Source organism: Podarcis liolepis (genome assembly GCF_965112155.1).
Source record: "Podarcis liolepis genome assembly, chromosome: 2".
Lineage (NCBI taxonomy): Eukaryota > Metazoa > Chordata > Lepidosauria > Squamata > Lacertidae > Podarcis > Podarcis liolepis.
In genome coordinates this window covers 71,806,682-71,832,959 of record NC_139555.1, presented here as the reverse complement: position 1 = coordinate 71,832,959, position 26,278 = coordinate 71,806,682, and the positions used below count along the sequence as shown (strand labels likewise).

The 26,278-nt window shown below is 46.0% G+C and overlaps 1 protein-coding gene across 15 annotated transcripts in view; it reads right to left on the bottom strand.

Moving 5' to 3' along the window:
- LOC310699956 (acylamino-acid-releasing enzyme-like) overlaps nucleotides 1–25,469 on the bottom strand; it is a 57,473-nt gene extending 32,004 nt beyond the window's left edge. For 2 of the 15 annotated variants that reach the window (XR_014522326.1, XR_014522327.1), the window contains exons 1-21: nucleotides 24,964–25,465; nucleotides 24,730–24,862; nucleotides 21,975–22,101; nucleotides 21,094–21,181; nucleotides 20,154–20,232; nucleotides 19,218–19,354; nucleotides 17,484–17,621; nucleotides 16,452–16,543; nucleotides 15,540–15,580; nucleotides 14,351–14,472; nucleotides 13,705–13,765; nucleotides 13,314–13,408; nucleotides 11,734–11,785; nucleotides 9,980–10,068; nucleotides 8,605–8,740; nucleotides 7,760–7,846; nucleotides 7,359–7,439; nucleotides 6,300–6,388; nucleotides 5,325–5,515; nucleotides 4,970–5,072; nucleotides 4,326–4,432 (exon numbers count right to left, since the gene is read on the bottom strand). Coding sequence is in view for 10 of the 15 variants with exons in the window: in XM_083488675.1 (XP_083344801.1) it covers nucleotides 3,250–3,302; nucleotides 4,339–4,432; nucleotides 4,970–5,072; nucleotides 5,325–5,515; nucleotides 6,300–6,388; nucleotides 7,359–7,439; nucleotides 7,760–7,846; nucleotides 8,605–8,740; nucleotides 9,980–10,068; nucleotides 11,734–11,785; nucleotides 13,314–13,408; nucleotides 13,705–13,765; nucleotides 14,351–14,472; nucleotides 15,540–15,580; nucleotides 16,452–16,543; nucleotides 17,484–17,621; nucleotides 19,218–19,354; nucleotides 20,154–20,232; nucleotides 21,094–21,181; nucleotides 21,975–22,101; nucleotides 24,730–24,862; nucleotides 24,964–25,422 (2,547 nt within the window). In the remaining 5 variants the exon portion in view is untranslated. Of the gene's footprint in view, nucleotides 1–3,146; nucleotides 3,303–4,291; nucleotides 4,433–4,969; nucleotides 5,073–5,324; nucleotides 5,516–6,299; nucleotides 6,389–7,358; nucleotides 7,440–7,759; nucleotides 7,847–8,604; nucleotides 8,741–9,979; nucleotides 10,069–11,733; nucleotides 11,786–13,313; nucleotides 13,409–13,704; nucleotides 13,766–14,350; nucleotides 14,473–15,539; nucleotides 15,581–16,451; nucleotides 16,544–17,483; nucleotides 17,622–19,217; nucleotides 19,355–20,153; nucleotides 20,233–21,093; nucleotides 21,182–21,974; nucleotides 22,102–24,729; nucleotides 24,863–24,963 lie in introns of those variants that run through there. The other 13 variants (XM_083488681.1, XM_083488680.1, XR_014522325.1 and 10 more) reach the window with 12 other exon arrangements.
- Between the last annotated feature and the right edge of the window lie 809 nt (nucleotides 25,470–26,278).

Genomic DNA, 26,278 nt, shown 5'->3' with positions numbered 1-26,278 from the left:
ATAAAAAACATACATCTTTTTCCAGTTCTGAACAAGTCTCTTAATCATTTCCTTCCCTTCATTAACCCCTATATAACTTGTAAGCTTCCCCATTACTTCCTATTAATAAATTGTCAATTCCCACTCAGTCATGTTTGGTATCTGAGCCTTTCCCCAATATTTTGCATACCATGATTTTGTAGTAAATTAGCATATAAGACAGGGGTTGCCAACCTCTTTGGACCAGTTTAGCACATTTTGAATTTTGAGAGTGCTGAGGGTGCCTGTCACAAAATGGCTGCCACAAATGTAACACAAAATTAGTGTGTACAGTCATTGTTGCTCCCCTGTCTACCAGAATACCTCAAATTTAACACGGGAAGTCAGTGTGGAGTTACAGATCAAGAACCCTGTTTTATTCCATGCCAATCTTAAACCAAAGCCTAGACTGCCATCCTGCACCTACTTACCTGGGAGTTAGCCCCATTAAACACAAGGAGAAATACTTCTGAATAAGACATGTACACCATTGTACTTTAAGCTAACTATACAATTAATTCTAAACGAGTGCCTGGACAACAGTTCTCACACCTACAGAAATGTCTTAAGGTTCATTGCAATGTTTTGCATTTGCTATTTGAGGAGGGGATTCTTTAACACCTAGCTTCGCCTACTGTGTAGTCATATTTGCAGAAAATAACCTGATCTTAGACAAAATCAACACAGGAAAAATGCATCCTGGTTGATAGGGGAAAAGAGTAGGGCAAATAGTGGAGATTCCAGGCACTCCAAGGACTCCTAGACCAGTGTTTCCCAACCGGTGTGCCGCGGCACACTACTGTGCCGTGAGACACCGGCTGGTGTGCCGTGGGAGGGAGGCGGGCGAGTCGGGCGGCGAGAGGCGGCGGCGGCGGCGGCGAGGATCCGCGGCGAGCCGGGGGCGGCTCCGCGGTGGTGGTGCCGAGCGGCGGGGCAGCTCGCGCAAAAGGGAGGAGCGCGAGACAGCGGAGGAGGAGGAGGCCGGCATGTCCGGGCAGCAGCAGCAACAGCAGCAGCAGCAACTCCCGGCGACGGCTCCTCCTCCGCCCGCTATCGCCGCCGCCGCCTCAGCTGCCCTCGCTCTGCTGCCTCCTCCCACCCCGGCAAGGGGAAGGAAAAAAACGTTCACTTTTGTGCGTCCCCCCCCGCGTGACGCTGCGCGCTGACGTCACGGGGCGGGGCTTTAATGGTGGTGTGCCGCGAGATTTTTTTCCGGTAAGCAGGTGTGCCGTTGCCCAAAAACGTTTGGGAAACACTGTCCTAGACAAACAGAGCAGGAAAGGTACACTAAAAGGGCGAGGGACACAGCAGCTCCTTAGAACCCCAGCAATTCCTGCTGCCTGGTGCTCAAACAACTCACTTATCAATCACAGCTCTAACTTCAATAATTAGAAACAATGACAGGCAGGAGAAGCCAGCCTCACTCATTTTACAGAAATCATTTAGAAGGGTACCTCCCCAGTTTGAAGAAGAAGGAGGAGGAGGAGGAGGAGGAGGAGTTTGGATTTGATATCCCGCTTTATCACTATCCTAAGGAGTCTCAAAGCGGCTAACATTCTCCTTTTCCCTTCCTCCCCCACAACAAACACTCTGTGAGGTGAGTGGGGCTGAGAGACTTCAAGAAGTGTGACTGGCCCAAGGTCACCCAGCAGCTGCATGTGGAGGAGCGGAGACGTGAACCCGGTTCCCCAGATTACGAGACTACCGCTCTTAACCACTACACCACACTGGTTCCATAACTTCTTTCTAGGAGGGTTAGAGACATTCATTTTTTAAAAAAGAAGCAGCTCAGAGTCTGGGGACCTTGCTTGTAAGCACCATGGTTCCTGTGGGCATTGGGCTGGCAACACCACTATATGAAATCAATTCCTTTAGCTGTACATGGCCTTTTTTACAGGTTAGCAAAAACAGAACAGATTATAAAATGTAGTTTCATCCAAGTCCCACCCCTGCCTTATACTGTTTATTTATGACCAAAATGTCTCCACACAGCTAACATATACAGTGGTGCTCCGCAAGACGAATGCCTCGCAAGACGGAAAACCCGCTAGACCAGTGTTTCCCAAACGTTTTTGGGCAACGGCACACCTGTTAGCCGGAAAAAAATCTCGCGGCACACCACCATTAAAGCCCCGCCCCGTGACGTCAGCGCGCAGCGTCACGCCGGGAGGGACGCACAAAAGCGAAAGTTTTTTCCCTCCCCCTTGCCGGGGTGGGAGGAGGCAGCAGAGCGAGGGCAGCTGAGGCGGCGGCGGCGATAGCGGGCGGAGGAGGGGGCGGCGGCGGGAGTTGCTGCTGCTGTTGTTGCTGCTGCTGCCCGGACATGCCGGCCTCCTCCTCCTCCGCTGTCTCGCGCTCCTCCCTTTTGCGCGCGCTGCCCCGCCGCTCGGCACCACCACCGCGGAGCCGCCCCCGGCTCGACGCGGATCCTCGCCGCCGCCGCCGCCTCTCACCGCCCGACTCGCCCGCCTTCCTCCCACGGCACACCAGCCGGTGTCTCACGGCACACTAGTGTGCCGCGGAACACCGGTTGGGAAACACTGCGCTAGACGAAAGGGTTTTCCGTTTTGAGCTGCTTCGCAAGACGAATTTCCCTATATGGGCTTGCTTCGCAAGACGAAAACGTCTTGCGAGTGTTCTGATTTTTTTCCGCTCCCCCCCCTTTTTCTAAGCCGCTAAGCCACTAATAGCCTTTTAGCCGCTAAGCCGCTAAGCCTTTAATAGCCGCTAATCTGCTAAACCGCGAATAGCGCTAATCCGCTAATAGCGCTAATCCGCTAATAGGGTTGCTTCGCAAGACGAAAAAACCGCTAGACAAAGAGACTCGCGGAATGGATTATTTTCGTCTTGCGAGGCACCACTGTAGAAAAGTAACTCTGAAATGTTTTCTTTTATCCTTCCATATCTTCTCTCAGTTCAATCCTTACTTCCCCCCTTTGGTATTGATGCCTTGCAACCTAGTACGCTTTGCATAGAGGGAATTTCTCCCCTTTGACTGAAAGGGTAGATACTGAAGCACCAGCACCACCTACTGGTTAGCTTGCTGCTTCTCCTGATAAGAAATCTAATTTAGGCAAGGCACAATGGGCAAAAGAAAGCAAGGATGGCATAGCTCAGGAGTCACCAACCTTTTTGGTCCTCTGGGAACATTTGGAATTATGAGAGAATGCCATCAGCACCACCCCCTCCGGCTGTTCTTTTCTCTTTGTCACCTTCTCAAATCATTTCCCCTCACAACAGATGCGCGGACACACACAGAGAGAGACTTCGCTTTCCTATGGGGTCTGGGTAAAAATCAGATCCAGTAGAATTAAAGCTGATCCTCTAGAATTCCCAGGATGATCTGTGCCTTGGATCCAGGGTTTTGTGCCATGGCAGGACTGGAAAGTTCCAGAGCTGTCGTTTTCATGGTTCAGTCAATGCAGACATACACAATGATGCTGGTGATACTTAAGAATAAATTATGTCATTTCAAGAGGATCAATTTTACTGTATCCAACTTGCAAATACATGTGTGTGCCTTTGCTCTCTGGAACTTAATTCTCTTTCTCTACTGACTCCTGCAGCACCCAATTTTCACCTCTCTGCCTCCTCCCTCCACCAGCCACCAGTTGCTCCACTGTCCTCCTCCTAGACTCCCAAATTGCTTTCCTTCCTCTCCTATCCTCTTAGTTATTCTGCTTACTATTCAGCTGCTCAGGTACTGACCTGAGTCTAAGCATATACAGCTGAAGGAGGAAGTGAGAAGCATTACTCTTCTAGCTTCCCCATTCAATTCCATGCACTTTCCCAGAAGGGTGTGAAGGTAATCACTCTCACCACCTCAAGATGAATGGGGCAGCAAACCGAGGAAGGGCTCAGAAGCTTCATGAACATCAAGTGGAAGTGACTGAGGGTGCTATTTCACCAACAGCCACCAAGCCAGTGATTCCAAGTGTACTGTAGTCAAATATAGAGAAACCTTAATTCCCTGGTGTGTTCACTCTCCGTATTTAAGAGAAGGCCTTGGCCAAACATAAGGAACAACAGTGAGGAGAAACCAGAGCAGTTATGCATATGCAATGTGAAAAGCTTGGAAGAAGGGTCCTGGCATGTTTTGGGAACAGAAGGATTACACAAGGAACACACCCACTCCTCAAAGTATGCATGCTCTCAGATTTGGATTAGCTTTGCGAGAGACAAACACTGATTGTTTCAATACATTCTGGAAGAGAGAATAGCTCAGCTACCGGGCATGGGATTCCATTCAAGCAAAAGTGTGAAGATTGCTAACCCAAATATGTGGAAGGCAAAGGATGAGAACTCACTGCACAGGGATACCTCTGGCTCGCAGCACACGGTAATATTCCAGAGCTTGGTATGGAGACACTCGCCGGTCCTTGGCACCCACATACATCAATAATGGTGTGTGCACCTGTAGGGGAAGGAGGGTGAGACTAACAAAAACAAGGCCCTGCTTCTTGCCTGGAGCCAAGTACCAAAATCTGCCTTTTCACTAAAGTAAAAAATAAAAATGCTGTGCCAAGAAAATTAGAACCCTGCAACTATATAGACCATGCAAATGAAGCCAGTGGAACTTAGATGCCTATTTGGCTTCTGCTGTTTATAGATATAGTCAAGGGCATCCCTGCTGCCATTAAGGACAATGAGATTATGCACACACTCCAGAAATCCTATTTAGCTTTTCTTCTGGCTGCTCAAATATCAGGAAGCATTTTTCATGTACAGTCAAGTCTGTCTTCAGCCATAATGGTTCTCAGGATGCTGAATTATATACTGCAAATGCAGATGCAAATTAAGCAGCAGTACAGTTTTGGTGCCAAACTGGGGCAATACACAGAGCCCTACATATGCCACAAAGGGTGGGCTGGGGGATGACCCAACAAAAAACGGCACCTCCTAGAGGGACGCATGCTACATCCAATGAACAGTTCCACTAACTGTCTCCTACCTTTGCAGCATGAATTATAGGGGAGCAGAGCAGCATGGCAGTCAGGTCTTCCTCAGTAGGAATCCTCTCAAAGCAGTATGGGAGACCTAGCACTGCATACCTCCTATGGAAACGATGCAGTCCGTTAGCATCATGAGCTCTATCAAGGAGCCAAACAAAAACTATTTTCAGATAGCTGTAGAAGTGGCCTTGTTGAGTGGGGCAATGGGGTCAGAGAAGAAGAGAGGGTGAATGCAACCTGAATAGTGAGGATTAGGGAGATTGGCTCAAACTGATACAGGAAGGGGACTTGGCAGAGAGATGCGTGCATGAAAATGGCTTGGGCAAGGCAGAAAAAAATGAAAAAGTTCCTTACCAGTCAGGGATGTCAGAGGTCCCCAGTAGAGTGGCCATGTTAATGACAGGGCTTCTGACTACACAGGCTTTGTACATCTCTGGGTATCGGGCAATCAAATGGCAGCAGACAAAGCCACCATGAGACCCTCCCAGCAAAGCAATTCTATCTGGGTCCAGAGGTTCCGTCCGTAATGCCAATTTCACTGCCAGCTGCCAGAGCCAAAATAAGTCAAAGTCAGGTATGTTTGCAGGGACTGGTGCAAGCCTCTTTCCAAAAAGGCTCAACCAACAGGGGTGGGGAAGGCAGCCCTCAATCCTGAGCCTGTAGCCTATCCTATCCACTCTCACATGTGATTCCCCAGCCCCTCCTGACCTCATCCCCCAAAGCTCAGTGAACATCAACTGATTGCACAAGGCAGAGGGTGCTTTCTTGAGGGATGCTGGCAGAGAACTGCCTACAGATGTCTCTGCATGGAGCTGACCCATTAGTGCCCCTGGGCTCAAGGTCCGGGGGTTTTCTGCTGTTCAAAAACATATCTCACACTTGACCAAGAAGATCTATGCCATCAGTCAAGCTGGCAGGTATGGCTTTGCCATGACCTCTCACAAGCTGCTGAGATGAAAAGGGGTTGAACAGAACAGTCTTCATGTGTGCAGAGCCTATGGATAATTTTAGGTGGGCTTTGTGATTACCTCTCCTTCCCACCCCGTAGCATGGTGCACTGTGAGCCCATTCAATGACCCTGCCACTATGCGCTGAACTCCTTACCCCTCAGCCTTCAGTAAGCTGTAGCAGCCCATGGTGTTGGGAAGCCAGGACAGGGACAGAGCCCCACCTATCCATGCAGCCCCACCAGCTGCTAAAGGGGAAATGGGTTGCCTGCTATTATAAGCAGGGCAAACTGATACTCAGTGCCATTATCATCCTTTGTTCTTCTATTGTCAAAGCTTGGCCTTACCCCAGGGAATGGGGAAAGAAAGGAAAGAGTCTGACCTGTGTGTCCTCCACATCTTGCACTCCCACATGGGAGATTAGAGACTCGATGCTGGCTTGCCCAAAGCCCAGAGAACCCCTGTAATTCACTGCCCAGAAAAAAGGCAAAGCAAAGTGTGAGTGGTTGTGGCATCAAGGGACACTCAGAGCTTTTCTGTTCCCCTGAGGTGTGCTTGGCACAGTGAACATGCAGTGCAGGGAACACTTATGTCTGAACATGAAACTATTACAAACCACATGCAAGACAATATCCTGCTTTCAATTTCCTATGGCACACTTACTGGATATTGTTGTCATGTTGGTCCAGTTTACACATAATGTTGCCATTACAATAAACTGATTTGTTGGAATGGAAACAAGCACTTGGCTTGAGTGCTTCTCTACTCCTGGCACATGTCTGGCTTGAGAGCGGATTTCCTGTTTTCCAGGCAAATCACAGTTCGCCACAAAATTTGAACCAGGAAACTGGCTTAAGTGCTGCCTAGAAACTGAATTGCAAGCCACTGCCTGGGTTGCAGAGTACAGAAAATTCTGCCTCTGCATACCCTTAGCTTTAGGTCAAATGAGGCTCCATTGTCTTCTCACACACATAGAACCCCTTCAGGGCCATTTGACAGGGAATTTCTTGTTCTGTTTCCCAACCTCTGCTAGGACACACCAAGACAATCTCACCCTCTTTTTGTCACAATGCATACTAAACTTGCTGAGGTATTTCTCAAGCAGAGTCATTTCTTAAGCAGTAAGAATGAATCAGAAAAAGGCTTGTTTAACCCAGCTCTGCAGAACTGGAAATAACTTCCTGGCTTGTTCACGGCATTTTTTTTCTCAAGGGGGGCAGGTGGGAGGGCTGAGAGGAAATTGGAAATTTGAGGACATCCTTCAAGAAGTCAAATGGCTATTCTTTTTCAGCAAGGCATCCTTCTCCCATCCAATATACAACTGTACACTGGATTGTTAGACACACAGTAAAATGCTTGTGCTGACTCTATCATCAAGCCCTCAGGAGTAGCAGCAAGGAGTGTATGTGGGTTTGTGAGACAGGGGTCTTCTGGCACTCACCCATGAGCACAGCAAAACCCAACTGGCAGAGACTTGCCATTTTAGAACGCCAACAAGCATCAAAGACAGCATGGGGGCCACCTGGAAACAGAATGTCAGCTTTAAAGGCCACCTCCCAATTTGGGGAAAGAGTTCAGAGAAGTCAAGGCACCACCGATCTGTCATATATCCCCTTCACAATTAGAAGCTGAGAAGTTTATGTTTCGGAAATAAGAAAATAGGCAATAGGTTGGAAATGTCCTCTTTACATTTCAGAATTCAGTCTTCAGATTTCTGCTCTCATAGGGAAAAATGTAAAACGATCACCTGGGATAGGGTCCTAACAGAACGATGAGAAGGAAGCAAAGAAGGATGGGGCCAGCTGTCAGGGCAGGCAGCAGAAAAGAGCTGTGGTGACTTACCATGTGGAGAAACAATAAGGGGAAATGTCTTTTCTCCTCGTTTGTTCCCCCGAGGAGTCAGCAACAGGGCTTCAAATGCCTGGCCAGCTGCAAAAAAGGTCACACGTTAGCTGTTTGCTGCTGAGCGCCATTTTTCAAACTTCACTACCCTGGAGGAGTCAACCTGCAACCCCAGGGCTTGACAGGCACCCCTCCTCCTCCACCTAGCACCTCCTCCTGCTCAGGGCCCCAAATGCAAAAGAAGGCCTTAAGACAGGCATCCCCAAACTCGGCCCTCCAGATGTTTTGGAACAACAACTCCCATCATCCCTAGCTAACAGGTCCAGTGGTCAGGGATGATGGGAACTGTAGTCCCAAAACATCTGGAGGGCCGAGTTTGGGGATGCTTGCCTTAAGACTTTAACTTATGATATGAAGGACCATCAGTGCAATGTCCTTTCCAATTTTCCTCTGCAGCTCAAACATTACAGTGACACTATGGATGAAGAATCCAATGCTGAACTCTTTCATTCCATTCATCCTATTTAACTCTGCTGTCCTAGCACTCAGGGCAAGGTGATGAATCTATCCCCCATTTCTACACCAAGCTCAGATTACTCTTTAGTTAGATTTAAAAAACAACACACAAAATAAATTAACGAAGAATGCACCTCAACTATGCAGGAGCCCTGACCATTCCCATAAGCCAGGCTGCCCCCCTACAAACTGTACTTATGCCAGGCAGCCAAACCTAGTCCCACTTAAGACAAACTTACTGCATAGTACAGAGTAAAGCACAACCAACAGTGTGTGAGAGAGAGTGAGTCAAGTGCCTGGCCTGAGGCTCCCTGTTCCTGCATCCTTACTGTACTGATTGTCCTCAGTCATGGGAGGATGTACTGTGAGAATCTTCCATTCCATATCTGGCAGTACAGAGGCTTCCTCCACACTCATCCACTGCAGTTCCAGCTCATGTCCTGCAGGGGGAAGCACTCCCACCTTCTGTGAAGCAGGTATAATAGTTCGTTACTTAACCTGAAGGACCAAACAGTGTGCTGCACAAGATCTCTTAGCGTTGCAAGTAGCCTATATAGCACTAGCTTTGTCCTCAAATATCTATCTTTGATGGAGTCTGCATTTGTTGCAATCCACAAGGGAATTTACACAACTGTTTGTTTCACTAAGGATGTATTCAACTGGCATGCCAAACCATGGTTTGTAAGTGCAAATCATGGCTTGTTTTATGGCTGAACTTATATTATTTCAAAAGTCAGTGTTCGTGATAAACTGCCAAACCAAGATATCAAACCATAGTTTGCCAGAATTCATAAACTTCAATTATGGATGTTACTCTACCTCTGGAGCCAATTGTTTCAAGGAAAAATGAGTGCTGAACAAAAGGAAAACTAAAGCAAACAAGCAGCTCAAAACCATGGTGTCTTAACTATAATTAGCACAAACCATGGATGAGCTTTTATTCCAAGCACAAGGTTGATGAGATTTCTTTCTGAAGGTATTCCCGAGATGACATTGCTTACTGTTTCTATGTTGCTATATACAGTGACCACATTAAAATGTAACGCCAAACCATAATTTGTACTGGCCACAATTTGTTCAACAAACCACATATCATCTCACATACGAGCAAACAATCCACAGTTTTTTAAAGCTTGGTTTGTTTTCTGGCTGTTCTTCCCTCAATTCCTTTGTAGCCTGTTGCGCATATGGGTGAAGTGGCCAAATAAACCATGGTTAAGTAAGGCTGCTGAATTTGGACATAGCACCAACCACAGATAAATTAAACCATTACTCATAAGCCAGAAATAAATCTTGGTTTCACATTGTGATTTGCTGCTAGCAAACAAACCATGGCTCAGTGTGAACTAGGCCAGTGTGAAAATCAGGACTGGGAAACCTATGACCCTCCACATGTTGTTGGAGTGCAAATCCCAGCATCCCTGATAACTGGCCATGCTGGCTGGAGTTGGAGTCCAACAACATCTGGAGGGCTACAGAGGCATATCTGTGATTTGAACTCAATAGTCACACTAAAGAAACATTCACATTGGGTTTTTTGGTTACAGCCTCGCTAAAAATTCACATACAAGCATTATGAAAAAGAGCACAACATGAAAGCTCACTCCGGCACCTGCCAATTTTATCAGGTTCCCCTAGAAATAATGGGGAGGGGATTGGAGGGTGAAGCAGCCCACACCTTGACCTGCAAGGTAAGTTTCTTACCAGGCTTGGAGGGCAATTGGGAGATGAGCAGCTCACCACCAGGAGATCCTGCTGAATTCCCAGCAGGGTCCAGCTACCTTCTAGAGTGCCTAGGACGGGTTACAGAGAATACTGCTTAGGAGTTATCGGGGCTGTCAGGGATTCAGCTATGACTTGGGAAGGAGGAGGGAAAGAAAGTACCTGGCTTTGAGAGAAAACGTCTCCTTGCTACACTGCTATTTGCTTATTTAAGGGGGGGAAGAGAATACAGTGGTACCTCGGGTTACATACGCTTCAGGTTACATATGTTTCAGGTTACATACACTTCAGGTTACACACTCCGCTAACCCAGAAATAGTGCTTCAGGTTAAGAACTTTGCTTCAGGATAAGAACAGAAATTGGGCTATGGCGGCGCAGCAGCAGCAGCAGGAGGCCCCATTAGCTAAACTGGTGCTTCAGGTTAAGAACAGTTTCAGGTTAAGAACGGACCTCCAGAACGAATTAATTACTTAACCCGAGGTACCACTGTAGAGTGGGTAGGTAGGTAGGCAAATCTAAAAAACTGTAGTATAAACACTGACAACTGGTAAACACTGGCCTGTGAGAGCTGCAGCTGGAGAACAGCCTTTACCAAAGGTGTCATGGGCTTTGAAGACACTCAAACTCAGGACGAAATGAAGAAACATGCTAAGTGGAAGGCATGTTTGGAAACTTTCACCATGATCAACTCCTGCCCGGAAACCTATGTCCCCAGTGTGGTAGGACGTGTGGATCCAGAATTAGGCTCCACAATCACTTACGGACTCACTGTTAAAACAATGTTCATTGAAAACAATCTTACTCGGCTATGAGTGATCGCCAAAGAAGAAGAAGAAAAGGAGGAGGGTGCTCTTTCCCTGGAGAGGGGGTGGGCATAATCCTCAAAAATGAAATAATATTAAGATATTAAAATGCAAATGTTCACATAGGGAAGGGGGAAGAGGAGAACTGGTTTTATTGGTGAGATTAGATGAGCAGTTGCATACCCAAGTAATACTGGGGAGCAAGGAGCAGCTACTAGCATCTGACAGGAACCATGTTCTGAATGGAGGAAGTGATGAAAGGCCCAACTCTCTGAAAGAGTCTCCTGGGAGCTGAAGCATAAGCAAAGAAGCCTACTCATAGGATCACAGAATTCCTTCTCATTCTGAACAGCATAGAAGGATCTGCCAGAGCTTTTTACTGATGTATCTCAGGGGTACATTCGTATCCAATCTCAGTGGGATTGGGATCATAACCTCAATGGAAAACATCTAGGTGCCACAGAATTAATGGGTTACAACTACAGATGTAACACAATGCTGGTTGCCTTAGAGGAGAACAAGCAAGCACGCAACACTCAGGAGGCTTGTTGGCCCCAGCAAGGAAGGATGTGAAATGTAGCTGAGGTCAGTTCTATACACATATAGAAAATATGTACATAGTGAACAGAAGTAGTAGCCTAGCACCAATATTCTAGCTTCATTTGCCTCAAAAAAAGACCCCTTATGAAGCAAGGGAACTAGATCTGGCATGGATTAGTAGTGGCTGCCTCTTGTTGAGAATGTAAGCCAGCATACAGGAAGTGGAAGAGCTTGGCTTTAGCCTTCTAGCCCCTTCCTTTTCCCTGAGATCTCGGAAATGGGCAGAAACACAGGATATGGGAGACTTCTCAATTAACGTGCCTGGTCTTTGGGACAGATCTCAGCAAACACAATACGGCCCCTGGACTTTGCAAGCTAAGATTTGATTGTACCTTCTGTAAGAGCCTTCACACTCCCCCGCTCGGTATCCACAACCAGCAGCTCCTGCAAGAGATAATAAAGGAAGGAAAGTGAGGGCTGGGAAAGCGGCTGCTCTATTACAAGAGCCCATGGAAACTTAATAATGGAAAAAAGCTTTTTCTCACTTTCCTCCTCATACATCATCTCAGAGGGGACTCATACATCATCTCAGAGAAGATACAGTGTTCCCCATTTTTGGAACACTGGCCACCTACCACGAAGGCTCCTGTCAGTGGGTGTGCAAGAACCCTCCAAATAACAATGTGTTAACCCAGTCACCAAAGGCAGGGATACATGATCAAACTTTGCACTAACTAGCAAGGTCCTAAGGCCAGTTCTGCACCCCCAGTTCTGTATCCTGATGGAGAGTCAAAGCACAGAGAACAAGAAAGGCAGAGAACATCCTTCTGAGGCAGGAACGACGCAGATTGGAACCACAGTATGTCCAAAATCTATTGTGTAATCCTGGGGGGAAATGTGCTGTAGCCACTTGAAGAAATGTAACACTCCAAATAGTGTTATCTCCAACTTCCATCAGCCCCAGCCAGCATACAGTGGAAACTTGGTTCTCGAACTTAATCCGTTCTGGAAATCCATCCGACTCCTGAAACTGTTTGAAAACCAAGGCACAGCTTCCAATTGGCTGCAGGAGCTTCCTGCGCTCAAGTGGAATTAGCGTCGGACGTTCAGCTTCTGAAAAACGTTCAAAAACCGGAACACTTACTTCCGGGTTTTCGGCGTCTGGGAGCCAATTTGTTTGTCAACTAAGCTGTTCGAGAACCAAGGTATGACTGTATTCAGGGATGATGTGAGTCCAGCAGCATCTGGAGGACACAACCTTTGCTGCCTCTGAAGTAATCCAAGACTAGAGAAAGACTAGGGGCTCAGTTCCTAGGTAAGGCAGGGAAGGAACTGGGGAGGATGCTCAGGAACTGGTAAATTAGTTCCAAGTTTGATCCCATGCTCCTGTCTGTCTAAGGCAGTGAGGGAAGTAAAGCCACTGCTGCCTTGAGGACTCCTGTGTGCCAGCTTCTCAATCACAGTTTTTTCATCTCTGATTTCCAGCAGATACTTTTTACACCCTTATGAGCCTTTTCAGGTTCAGTACACATGGTTCACGTTCCCCAGCTGTAATTAAAGCTTGGCTCTTACATTTCTGAAATGTGTATCTGAGTGGCAAAAGTGCTTTATTAGGACATGGAGAAGCCAAGATCAAATCCCTGTTTAAATACAAAGCTCACTGAGCAGGTCACGACAATATTTAAACCTAACCTACATCATAGAGATTGTTGTGAGTCTTAAAGCTCTGTTCTGAGGTTATTGGTGGAAGACAAATGTATGAAAACACACACACACACACACACACACACACACACACACACACACACTTTCTATAAAGCCAATTGTTTTGCATTCATGCTACATAAACCTGAACATCTTCCTATGCATTTTGCAAATTCTCAGGAATGGTGGAAAGCATTAACTGATTTGCAAACTTTCATTGGCACACCATCTTCACACCCCAAAGTCTTCCCTTCTGGGCTCAGCATACCTTTCTACTCCTTTGAGGAGTGCTAAGCAGGACTCTGTGGTTGTCAGCAGCCCAACAAAGCAGAGGCAGTGCCCCTGAGTAAATCCCCAAAAACCCTGAAAAGGGAGAAAATGGTTAAAGTAAAACATGGCTGAAGTCTGGAGCTTTGGAGAAATGTTGGACAACAGCATCAAACAGATATTATAAAAACACACTGCATGGAATACGGTGTATACGGAGGCATATGGCTGACTGCAGGACTCTCCATTTTTGGGTAACAAAAGCAAGCCTTAGCATTCTTTTTGTATGTGGTAGCAGGAGCTGGGTGGTAGGACATGTATGAACTAAAGAGGCAAGGCGATAAAAAAGCAACTCTAATTTTGCATGCCCAGTCTCTGAAATTGAGACTTACCAGATGTGGCAGTCCTGACTACGTCCACCACTGTAGATGTGAGCTTAGTTTGCCAGTTGAGCTAAGCAGGAGGGAAAAAATCAAGTGAGGAATACAAAGCAGCAAACTTCACACTCCTCCTCCACTGCATCCCACAGACCAGTTGCTCTGCATCTTTTTAGTAGTCGATTCCAAGCTAATTTCCCTTCCAGCATCTTTCAATAAATGCTAAATTCTACAATGTTTTAATTCTGCAATCAGAATTAGTCGTGTTTAAGAACTGTATCATTTTAACTTTTTATAATAAGGCCATGTTGAACTCAGCTTTTCTACTCTCTAAATGTTTTTTGTTGTTGTTGCATACTCATTTCAAATTCCACATACATCTCAGCTATCTGCCAATCTCCCATTCCCACCACCCTTCTGAATAATACCCCTCCCCACCTTCTCTCTATATAGAAGGATCTGGCAACTTCTGTTTCAGTGTATCTGAAGAAGTGTGCATGCACACGAAAGCTCATACCAAGAACTAACTTAGTTGGTCTTTAAGGTGCTACTGGAAGGAATTTTTTTATTCAAATTCCACAGTTCCTTTGCTATTATGACCTGCCTGCACCCACAGTCCCTTCTCTTCCAAGCAACTACCTATCAGAAGTGCCACACTTACCATCTGTAGCTTCAGACACTGGCGATGGGGCCCAAATACAGGGCACTCAAGGTATAGCAGGCGAGTTCCGTCAGGGCTGAGCCGGGGAGAGGAAAGAGCCTCGGAATCTGAGGACAGCAACTCTGCAACCACAGACACAATGCAGTATCAGGGCATACAGACCCATCGAAGTGGAGTTACATATTCAAAGAATACTTTAACCTAATAAAGGCAATTGGCCAGAAGTCCCCAGGAGATAACAGTGGACGATCTGAATTCCTTTTCTGAAAAGTCTCTGTAAATTTACCTCTGGGGCTTCTTCTGATGTTTCTTTACTCACATTTTGAAAAAAAATAAAACATATAAGAAAGGAGCAATAGTGACTGAAGAAACTATAGACATCTTTGGAAAGCAAAGTAAGTTTGAAACAAGTAACCTGTAAAGGCAGTGGCAGATTTACATATAAGCTAAACAAGCTATAGCTTAGGGCCCCACTCTCTTGGGGGCCCCAAAAAAAATTTAAAGAAAAACATCTGGATGTACATTTCCAAAATATAAGATAAAAGAACAAATAAAATAAAACCTACATACAGCAACAGTGTTTTGTGTTGTGTATGGACCTATTAGGTCCATAAATTACCATATAGCATATATTCAACACAAAAAACAGTGACAATTTGTTGTTGACAAAGGACAGCTGGACATATAAAGGGCACCATTACCTTCAGTAGCTTAGGGCCTCATCAAACCTAAATCCGGCCATGCAAATCACATGTCTGATTGCTGAAACATTAGAAGGCCATATCTCTGGGCATTTTTAAGCTCCTTTACAAAAGGCAAACTAAGCTGCAAAACCGAGATTCTGCTGGGCTGCAGAATTCTATGGAAGACTGGGCTCTTCTGGCTTGCACATACACACAGATTGTAAATTTGGCAGTCACCATTGTTCTTTCTTTGCAGTACTAAGGCAGGAAATGTTTTTGCTGAAATGCTTCCATTTGTGAAGTTACAACAAAGAATCCTTGACATATTTGAATGTGATAGCCCTGACTAACTGTGCAAACATTTGTCACTGTCAGGAAATCCACCCAGGGCTCCAAGTGACTGAGAAGCTACAGGTACACCCCACCACCACCATTGTTGGAGGAATATGGGAAGGAAAGGCGCTGCATGGAGAGACAAGAGATAAGCTGCCTCCAAGATGACTTACCACAGCTACTTTCAGAGAGATCGAAGAGAAAAAGGGCTGACCTATGGCAGGGAGAGGGGAATGGATGAGACGTCTCTAACAGGGACCAGGTTTTTCAGCAACCCACCCCATGATGAATTAAATGTTAGTCACTGTAGTATTAAATTTTCACACTCTGCACTTAAAATATAGTGAAGCTGAGGATCTTGATGCTTTCCCTTCCACCTTCCATTGATTTAGGAAAACCTTCAAGGTTATTTGTATATATATTTTTTGTGGAACAGGCTACTTTAGAGAAGCAGAATGCATTTCCTTGGAGGTTTTCACCAAGGAAAATATGGGCTGTCACCCATCAGGAATCATATAGATATAGTCTATACTACACCTTGCCAGTGTGGTGTAGTGGTTAAGAGCAGTAGTCTCGTAATCTGGAGAACCGGGTTCGTGTCTCCGCTCCTCCACATGCAGCTGCTGGGTGACCTTGGGCTAGTCACACTTCTCTGAAGTCTCTCAGCCCCACTCACCTCACAGAGTGTTTGTTGTGGGGGAGGAAGGGAAACGAGACTGTTAGCCACTTTGAGACTCCTGAAGGGGAGTGAAAGGGCGGGATATCAAATCCAAACTCTTCTTCTTCTTCTTTTAGGAAGGACAGGGGTGGAGCTGGACTAACAAATAACCCATTTGGCTCCTTCCAAACCCAAGAATATCACTTCTGTTGATTCTACTTTTTAGAAATGATCACCGAGATCACCGACTAAGATCTCATTATTGTTCAGGACATGTATTTTCCCCCCTTTTGTTTTATTTTTTCCTCTAAACTGAGGAAAATGTTGCCCTCATAATTTTCCCTGAGGCAGTGGCTGGTCCTGGCACAGCCAACTGGAGAGCTGAATCCATGGTTTCACACTTAAGAGTGACTGAGACCTTGCCTACCTTCTGTTGGAGCAAGCATTCAAACCCAGTCTGAAGGGCTCGTGCCACCAGCCAACGAACAGTATACCTTTGTCGTCTGGGGACCACAGGGCCTGCCAGGGAAGCAAAAGCAAAATATTAGCCATTCACATCTGGGTGTGCTGCACCATGGGCCAAGCTACGTCTCCACTGTCTCCCCGCAAGATTTGCAGAATGCTGCTGCAGCGGCTGAAATTCAACAAGGCTGTTTACTGGGAGATGTTCCAATCTTCAGGGCTCTGCAGGCAGCAGACTACTTTACTGTTACAAGTGTTTGGAAGCAGAAAGCATGGGAGGTATGTATCTGCCTCTGCATATGATGAAGGGTCAGGTGATGGATCTGAGAAAGCAGCATTTTCTCCAGCAGGCTTCCGCTGAGCTCCAGCCTCTAGTGTTTGAACTGATGTTGCACAAATGAATAAACCTCTGTACTCCAGCACCAATTTATTTAAACAGCAACTTTCTACCTTTAAAATTTTAGCAGTATGCATGGTTCCACCCATTGCAAAGGTGCTTTTTGCATGAAACAGAGAGGATGTGAACTTCTACGTTTAAGTGGGGAGCGAATGTGACAACATTCTGTACCAAACAGATCATCAACTGCAACATACAACATGATGGGTTGGGAGATGGTTTGCCTGTTTTTGCCTGTACATGGAAGCCTCTTTCTGGGCTGAGGGAAAGTTGGCTCTGAAAAAGCGCCTTCTAGGAGGATATGGAAAGCCACTGTCAGATTCCCTTGGTCAGTTCAACACTATTCAAAAGCTAAGGGTGCAAAAAGTGCAAGAATCATAAAGAGAAATACAATTTGTGAGCTCAGAACCACCTCTAGGACCCAGGACACCTAGTATGTCCACTTCATGCATTCTTCTGCAAGCCAAATAAAGCAAATGGGTCAGAGACTTCCTCCTCCCATTGTATTAATTTAAATCTTGCTTCATTATTCTGAAATGCTTGCAATCCATGGTGGCTTGAGGAGTGTCCCATTAAATTCCCATGCTGCATTGCACTAACCTGTCCAGGTGAGATATGCCCTGGGATGCCCTCTAGCACTGAAACTTCACTGGTTTCGACATTCACCACGCACAAGACAGGGAAGCTTTTATCACTCAGTGCCTCTCCCCAATTGTCATGGTATACAAAGTGCTCCTCCTAGAAAAAAAGCAGAGGGGAAGGTCTTGTGAAGATTCCTGATCCAAATAATAATCAACAACAACAACAACAACAACAGTAATTTATTATTTACACCCCGCCCATCTGGCTGAGTTTCCCCAGACACTCTGTACGGCTCCCAACAGAATAATAATAATAATAATAATAATAATAATAATAATAATGTGAAAAAACATCAAATATTAAAAGCTTCCCTAAACAGGGCTGCTTTCATATGTCCTCTAAAAGTCAGATAGTTGTTTATTTCCTTGACATCTGACGGGAGGGCGTTCCACAGGGTGGACGCCACTACTGAGAAGGCCCTCTGCCTGGTTCCCTGTAACCTCACTTCTCGCAGTGAGGGAACAGCCAGAAGGCCCTTGGTGTTGATCTCCGTGTGTGGGCTGAACACTGGGGGTGGAAACGCTCCTTCAGGAATACAGGTATAGAGTTTCCCATGAGAAAGACATATAGGCCTCAATGTCATGCAAAGGCTTTTTTCACTCACCAGAATTTTCTGCAGACAACCTCTGCAGTTATGCCTCCATAAGCACAACTTTATCTGCAATTTTAATCCACAAACTATTCTCTAAGCCAGTGTTTCTTAAACTTGAGTCCTCAGTGTTGTTGGACTACAACTCCCATCATCCCTGACCACTGGTCCTCTTTTGAAGTCAAATGTGACTATTTCAGACCATCCAAGTGTCCCTATTTTCCAATTTAACAGACTGGAGAACTGGGTTAAAACTAAGAAAATGAACAAAACTCATTCCAATAGGGACAAATATAAGGTTCTGCAATTAGGCAGGAACACCAGCTGCACAAATATAAAATGAGGGACATCAGGCTTGCCAGCAGTACATGTGAAAAGGATCTAGGGTTCTTAGTAGACCACAAGCCAAACAGTGTGATGCACCAGCAAAAAAAAGCTAATGCTCTTCTAGGCTGCATCAACAGAAGTATAGTGTCCAGATCAAGGGAAGTAATAGTACCACTCTATTCTGCCTTAGTCAGACAACACCTGGAATATTGTGTCCAGTTTGGAGCACCACAATTTAAGAAGGATATTTAATAGTTGGAACGTGTGCAGAGGAGGCGACCAAGATGATCAAGCATCAGGAAACCAAGCCTTATGAGGAACAGTTAAGGGAGTTGGGTGTGCTTAGCCTGAATAAGAGGAGACTGATAGGAGGTATGATAGCCAACTTCAAGTGTCTAAAGGGCTGTCACATGAACATGGAGCAAGCTTCTTTTCTCCTGCTCCAAAGGGTAGCAGCCAAACCAATGGACTCAAGTCACAAGAAAGGAGATTCCAACTAAACATCAGAAAGAGCTTTCTGACAGTAAGAGCTCTTCAGCAGTTGAATAGACTCCCTTGAGAGGTGGTGGACTCTCCTTCCTTGGAGGTTTTTAAGCAGAGGTTGGATGGCATCTGTTATGGATGCTGTAGTTGATATTACTTCATTGTAGGGGGTGGACAAGATGACCCTTGGGGCCCCTTCCAGCTCTACAATTCTGATTCTATGACAGAATAAAGACGGTAAAGCATGTGGCACAGTATAAACATCTCAACGCCGAATAATAAAAAGTAGATACCTTTCTTGTTTCACCTGGCTCCTCTCCTTGGGGGGACCTGCTTTGAGGGAAAAGTGGTTGCCTTTTGGGGCGTCTTCTCTCAGCGACATAAAGGATCTGTGTTTCTGAACTGGACCAGGCAACACACCCAAACTGCTCTGGTGGCATAAGGTCAGAAAGGAAAATAGGCAATGATCTTCCTTAAAGGCAAGGGTAAAGGCTGACCCCTCTCACTAAAGCAGAACGCAAGTGGGAAGAGAAGCAGATCATAATGCTGAGCACACAACTATGGGTAACAGGTTGACTGACTGATCTGATATTTCCCCAAAGCCATTGCAGGGGAATTAGCACTCCTAGTATGAGGCAGCAGCTCCTGTTGTTATATAAAAAAGAGAATGTGTGCCTAAAAAGCAAGCTCCTCCTTTTGTGGAAGTTTGATGCTTAAAATGCAAAGAGCTCAGGATTTGCTATCTAAAGGCCAAGCTAAGCAAGTAGAGCAGACAGTGAAATCTCAAGTAGCATAGACCGGGTCTCAAATTGTGCTGCATATTTAAATATGAATGTGGCCTCACCAGAATTCTACCTCAGACCGTTTTCACAGACAGAAACATGTAAAGGCGTGTGTGCTTTGTGACCTAGGTGCATGGCTAGTGTGACATTCACCAAAGCAGTTCAGCCTAGCCTTGTCACTAAGATCTGAAAACCTGGTTCCAGTGAGAGTTAGGGAGGACCTTTTAAGAACACCACCCAGAGATGCCTGAAAGGGCAGTAAAAGAGGAAAGAATATAGTGTAGGATAACCAAATTCTCCTTTGGCGTTAGAGAGAGGATGTTAATAGGAAGAAGCATGAGCAAGTGTTGTGCTGGGAGAGCGCAGGGCACACAGGACTGAGGGAACATCACTTGCTTTGTCTGCAGAGTAGCAGGATACAGCCAAGCCCACTTCTTTTGCCCTTACCATCTGTGTATACTCTGCCATGTTTATCCAGTGCTGTGAGATTAATGCTTCTCACCCTTCCGCTCTTGTTCCAGACCTGCTGAGAAACAGAAATCAGCACAGGCCAATGCCCACCACTACCATGCAATATCAACAGGCCTGCTACATTTCCTCAAGCACCATAACCACTTTCTTCCCTGACTCCACTGCTAGGACTGAAAAAGATGGGGGAGCTGAAGAGGTGAGGGAGGGCAGTGCCAGATTTTAAGAGACATGTGCCCAGTGATACCAGTCCAAAGGAACGGTGCATGTAATCCCTCACCTTTGGTCTGTCTATGTATCCCCATAAAGGCAGATTCCCTAGATGTTTCACACATAATACAGCAGACTTCCTTCCTTCTCATCCGTGTCTGAATCTCAGATTTCAAGTTAACAAAAAGGCAATTATCAAGTTATTCTGTTATATCCAGAGGCCTGTAGTAACCAGCTTTGACTATTTATTTCTATTTAAAATATTTATAGATTGCCTTCCTGAGAATAACTCTTTCAAAGCAGTTTACATTATAAAATATAAATAAATAATACAACAGCATCAATTTTAAAATGTAAAATACAAAGTTATTTGTACAAAACACCCCCAGTGAACCAGCAATAATAAAAAAACCCACTCAGCCCACCAAATTCTCCAAACCAAAATTACTATTTTTTTATTTTAAAACCACAATATTTTATAATGCACATAATAACAGCCCACAAGCGGATGGCTGTATACAGCATTGTAAAAGTATATTCCTACAAAATTCCAAATACACATGCCTGGGTGCAGCAACACTATTCCTACTCTTTCTACACAAAGCATTTAATAAGTCTTTGCAGCACCATCCTTGCTCTGTAGGTGTGACGGGTATTTGCTAGCTAGCATGCACTTTACTGTCACACACACACACACACACCATTTTACCTCTATCACTTCCTGCTTCTGCCCCATTTCCAAGTGATGGGTGAAAACAGCCTTATGCATCCCAGTGGGTGACATTCTGATCAGCAGTCTGTGGCACAGGAGAGAGGGACAACATGAGCAGCAGAGCCAGCTCTGAGAGGCATTTTAAACCAAAGGACACCCTACTCCCATCCTCCCCCCCCCACCAAAGGCCATCAGTGTTTTTCAGGAGGGATTCAAGCACACACCAAAACTTTAGGTGTGCACAATTCAAGTAGGTTAAAGCACTCTGTTACCTTAGCGCAACAAATCCACTTTTTTCTAAAGGACTTTGAAATTCATTTCCCTGTCACTTTCCTAACATCACAAAGTATGGGACGAGCAAATTGACAGGATGATATATAAACAACCCAAAGTCAAGTCAGGATGAGCACTCATTGTTGCATAACTGCCCCTAAAACAAAGCTTAAAATCTGTGCAAGTAAACCAATATAGGTCATTTGGTTAAAGCCCATTTATTTCCTTCTTCTTTAAGGAAAACCCTCAAACCTGGAAAGGAGCTAAATAGTTTATATGCAGTCCTATGATTCCCATCACTCCCAGTAGAAGACTTTCAGGTTGCACAAAGAAGGATCTTGGCCTATGACTTGCGGAAACTGATGCCTATTACAGCTGACAGTAATAGGGTAGCACAATTTGTCACCAAGGCAAAAAAAGTTATGTTCTCTTAAAGCACCCCCTTGAAAACAACCCATTCTAACCTATCTTGGTTCCTTGGGAAAAGTTGATTATCCTTACTCTGGTTTATATTTTATCTTGTGCCAGGTTATCCCAATCCAAGTCTGGATTGAATTTCTAGAGCATGGTTAGGTATGCTAAGGGCAACTGGATGCTCTACGTACTGGTCCCGGATCTCAGCTGGAACGCCAACAGGAGTAACAGAGACAATTGCTCTGCTATTGTGGTGCAGGATATACTGACGGCTGAAATGCAGCTTCTGACGGCGCCCCAGGTCAGGCTGGCACCACTCTGCAGGAAAGGAGGAAGGTAAGACCGGGTATCTGAGCCTTGGAATCTCCCATCCCAGTGTGTAGTACTGCTGTTTCTGAATTTTATGTGGAAATCTGTGGGAAGCACAAAGTCCAGAAAGCCAGCAAGACAGAGACAATGATTCTGCTCCAAGACACCATGATTAAGACAACCAGAGTTCAGAAATGGAGAACTGACTGTAGAGCTACGGGGAGAAACAGCACCTCACCCAGCAATAAAGGAGTTGAGAATGTGTTATACCAGAATTAATCTTGTGAAAGATGACAGTTAACTGTGTTTAGAGACATTTAGGGAAAGTGCAGCTCATCAGAACTGAAATTGCAAGTAAACAGCATGAGTAACGGGTCTCACTAAAGACTTCTGGAATTGGTAATTTCAAGAGACGTTTTTGCTTATCATTGTTAGAGGTCACACATAATGCAGTTATCCTCTTTCATGCTGCAAATTCAGCATAAGTGACATTTTTCTAACTGAGAACAGGCACTTGACATTCTACAGATAGCTGGAAATCATTAGCATTAGATACAAATTGGGATGTGAGATTCTTGGCCAACTTTGCAGCTTCATCTTAACATGGGACCTACATATGCTCAAGACCCACTTTCCACTCTCACCAACACCAGGCAGAGCAGCAAAAGTGGAAATATACTTATTTTTCTGTGTGACAGAGGAAACTAATGGGAACTATTGAGATAGCAACTTTTTTTGGAGGGTTAGGGGGACTCTGTTCAAGGCAAGGACACCAAGAAAAGCTGCTCAGAGCATCATAGCACACTTCTGCCACATTTGGGACCAGGGCTCTCCTAGGGGAGATTTTAGGAGCTGCCACCTCTACCAGAGCTGCCTCTCGACAGATATATGTCAGCAAAGGCTTCCTTCAGGTGTTATATCAGGTCACAGGGACATAGTTTGCACCCAAACTCATCCTAGACTCCCCTCCTCCACTGAAGGAAAAGAGAGTGTTGGACTTTGTGTTAAGCTCTTTTTCTGCATTGAGAAGGGGTGTTGGCCTGCCCAGTGGTAATATTCTGCTACTGTAGGTACTAGGATCAGCCATAGCCAGGTGTATAAAGATGTGTACTGTCAGCATACTTAAAACAGGGGTCCTTATCCTGCAGTCTGGAGAGGGGTTTCCCTCTCTTATTTCCCTTGTCTATATGGCCATCTCTCTTATATTCATTTCCAGCCCATTAAGCTTTCCTCCCTTACAGCTCTTGGTTGCCACATTACTGATTATAGTTCTCAGATATCTGAAGAAGTGTGCACGCACACGAAAGCTCATACCAATAACAAACTTAGTTGGTCTCTAAGGTGCTACTGGAAGGATTTTTTTAATTTTGTTTTGACTACAGCAGACCAACACGGCTACCTACCTGTAACATAGTTCTCAGGTTTGAATATTAGCATATTGAGAGAGGCTGCCCAGCCCACTCAGGTAGCCCCTCCTGGAGGATTCTACTTCCTGCCAGTAGAGCAAGTGGGCAGTGACAACCCATCCTAAACATCTCTTTCACTGCAGGAAAACTGTCAGTTGCCATGAGATGCTGCAAGGCCTGATAGCACATTGTTTTTTTAACCACAGTCTCAAATCAGGTTACTTATAATATTTGGCTCCTAATTTGACATCATAAAGTCTCTTACTTTACCATATAAAAAGGGGGCAGCCACTCCCCCCCTTGCATTCAGCATATGCGATAAATGTTTTTTCTTTTTATAAATTACACATCATCTTTTAACTTGGAAGTAACTGCAAACTTGAGATGTATGGGTTGGGATGGTGTTATTCTTACACAGTGAAGTCAGCTTTTTGCAGTGCATATGATTACAACACACCTGAGAGTTTCTAAAAGACTGGGCCAACTCCTCTCCTCCGGACCTAAGACAAGGCCCCAATGGAGGCAGGTTGTTGAAAAGGCAACTTAGTTTTCTGACCTCCATGCCATGATACTTCTAATCCCAGAGGTGTAACAGGCAAGAGACGGGGGGGGGGGAGGGGGGCAATCCAATATTTTTCTCACCTGCTACCAAGTAAGAGGTGTCCTGGCTGTCTTATGTCAACCTCTCTCTGTGACATAGTTCAAATGGAAGGCCACTGCAACTTCATGTTTAACTGGCTCGGGGTCTGAGATGCCCAAAGCGGACGGCACTGCATACTGTATTAATATTTGCTTTTAAAACAATTAACAGCAAAGGACCAGGTATATATATAACCAAACTCCAAAAGCACCAAAAGTCAGATAGTTGTTTGTTTCCTTGACACCTGAAGGGAAGGTGTTCCCACTGGGACGGCGCCACTACAGAAAAGTCCCTGTGTAACTTCACTTCTGGAAGTGAGGAAACCAGCAGAAGACTCTCTGGGTTTATAAACATAGTCTATTCCCCAGTGTGGGCTTGAGTCACTTGCAACATGCTGTTCACTACTTTAATTCCATGTGACAGTGTTTTTAATGGAGCAGTGCTGATGCCCGTCGAAAAGAGAACGGGGAGGGAAACTGCCCGCCCATCAACAGCTCAGCCCGACCTCCCACTGGGCTTGTCCACACAACCTCGGCTTTTCTGAAGCGGGGTCCGGGAGAGGAGAGCGCCTAACCCGCGCAACTGGCTCACCCGTGTAGAGGGGCAGGCACTTAGCGGCGCCGCCGCAGGCAGCAAACCCGACTCCTACACTGGCATAAGTCACGCGGGGAAACCGGCTCAGCTCCCGGTACAGGGCGCCCAGAGGACCCGACCCCGCTGGAGGCTAGAAGGAGAGAAGAGGCGGCGTTATTCAGGGCAAATGGAGGCGCTTGCCCGGCGGCACCTGCTTCCCCAGCGCCCTCCTCCCCTGCTCCGCAGCCTCACCGCCTCTTCCGCCCGCTCCACTCTAGAAGCCATCGCCCTGGAAGTTTCCCCGAAGCAGCCCGAGAGGCGCTTGTCCCGGGGCAGCAGGGCGGGCACAGCGCACGGGCGGGAAGCGGGCGGTGCCGACAGCAATTGGCCGGGCGGGGAGAGGAGGCGGGGACAGAGCCAGGCCTCTGCTCGCGGTTCCCCCTGGAAATCCCTGCTGGGAAGGCCCAGCCGAAGGGGTGGCGGCCTTTCTTGCCCCCGATCCTGCCGCTCCATTTTTCCAGGCAGGCAACTAAACTTAAAGATACACGCGAAGGGGAGGCTTGTGTTTGTCACAGCTGAGGGATCGACAGCGCTGTTTCTGATCCCTGTGAGACGCCACTGAGAACTGACTGTATCGGGGTCTCCCTCCCTGCCCATAATAAAGGCAACCACAACAACAAAGTTTTGCTTCTTCCTTTTTCTCATAACCATTCACTCACTTCAGCTGACCTGCAGGGTTGCTGGGTACGTGAGAACCACGCACGCTGCCCTGCCGCAAGCTGCTTGGAAGGGCGAGAGTAAAACAATGTGATGAAGGAAGGGAAACCGCACAGGTGGCGAGAACGCAATTACACAGACGCTCGAAACACCAGCTACTGTGAATAAAACTCACTCCTTGCCCCAGACCCCAATCTCCATTCTATAGTCTCCCGTTGTGAGTGAACCTGGTGTTAGATATATCAGATAAGCTCATGCTGTCTCACCCACAACTGCGCACAATTTAACAAGTCATACTGGTGTGTGCATCTCCCTCAAGACATTTTCTCAACGGAAGGTCAATCCCCTGGAAGCAGCAGCAGAACTAAAGGAAGGTGATGGGATCAGGGTGGGGCTTTCAGCAGCGGTCTCTTGGCAACATTTCATTTGTTACAACACTTTCATTTACAGCCCATGGAGAACGCAAAGGATGCAACCAATTACTCTTATGCAGCACTGCTGAAAAAGCAGTGGGATACAGGAGGCAGACTGTGAATATAGGAGATTCAAGTTAAATTGTAGCTCTGTTCACTGGCCTAAGTGGACAATTTAACCAACAGAACACAGCATGAGAATCAAAATACATTTTAATCTGACCCAAGCCCTCGGAATGAAAATGGCAAAAATACTGGGAAATTGTGGCGTGATTAATCCTACACTATCTTCTATTTAGTAGGAATTCAAAATCTGGTTACTTGGCTCCCAGCACAAATGCAAAGCAGCTATCTTAAAGGAATGAGGAACCTTTGGCCCCTACAGGGACACCCTACCTATTGGCCATGATAGATGGGGGTGAGCAGAGCAAGAGTTC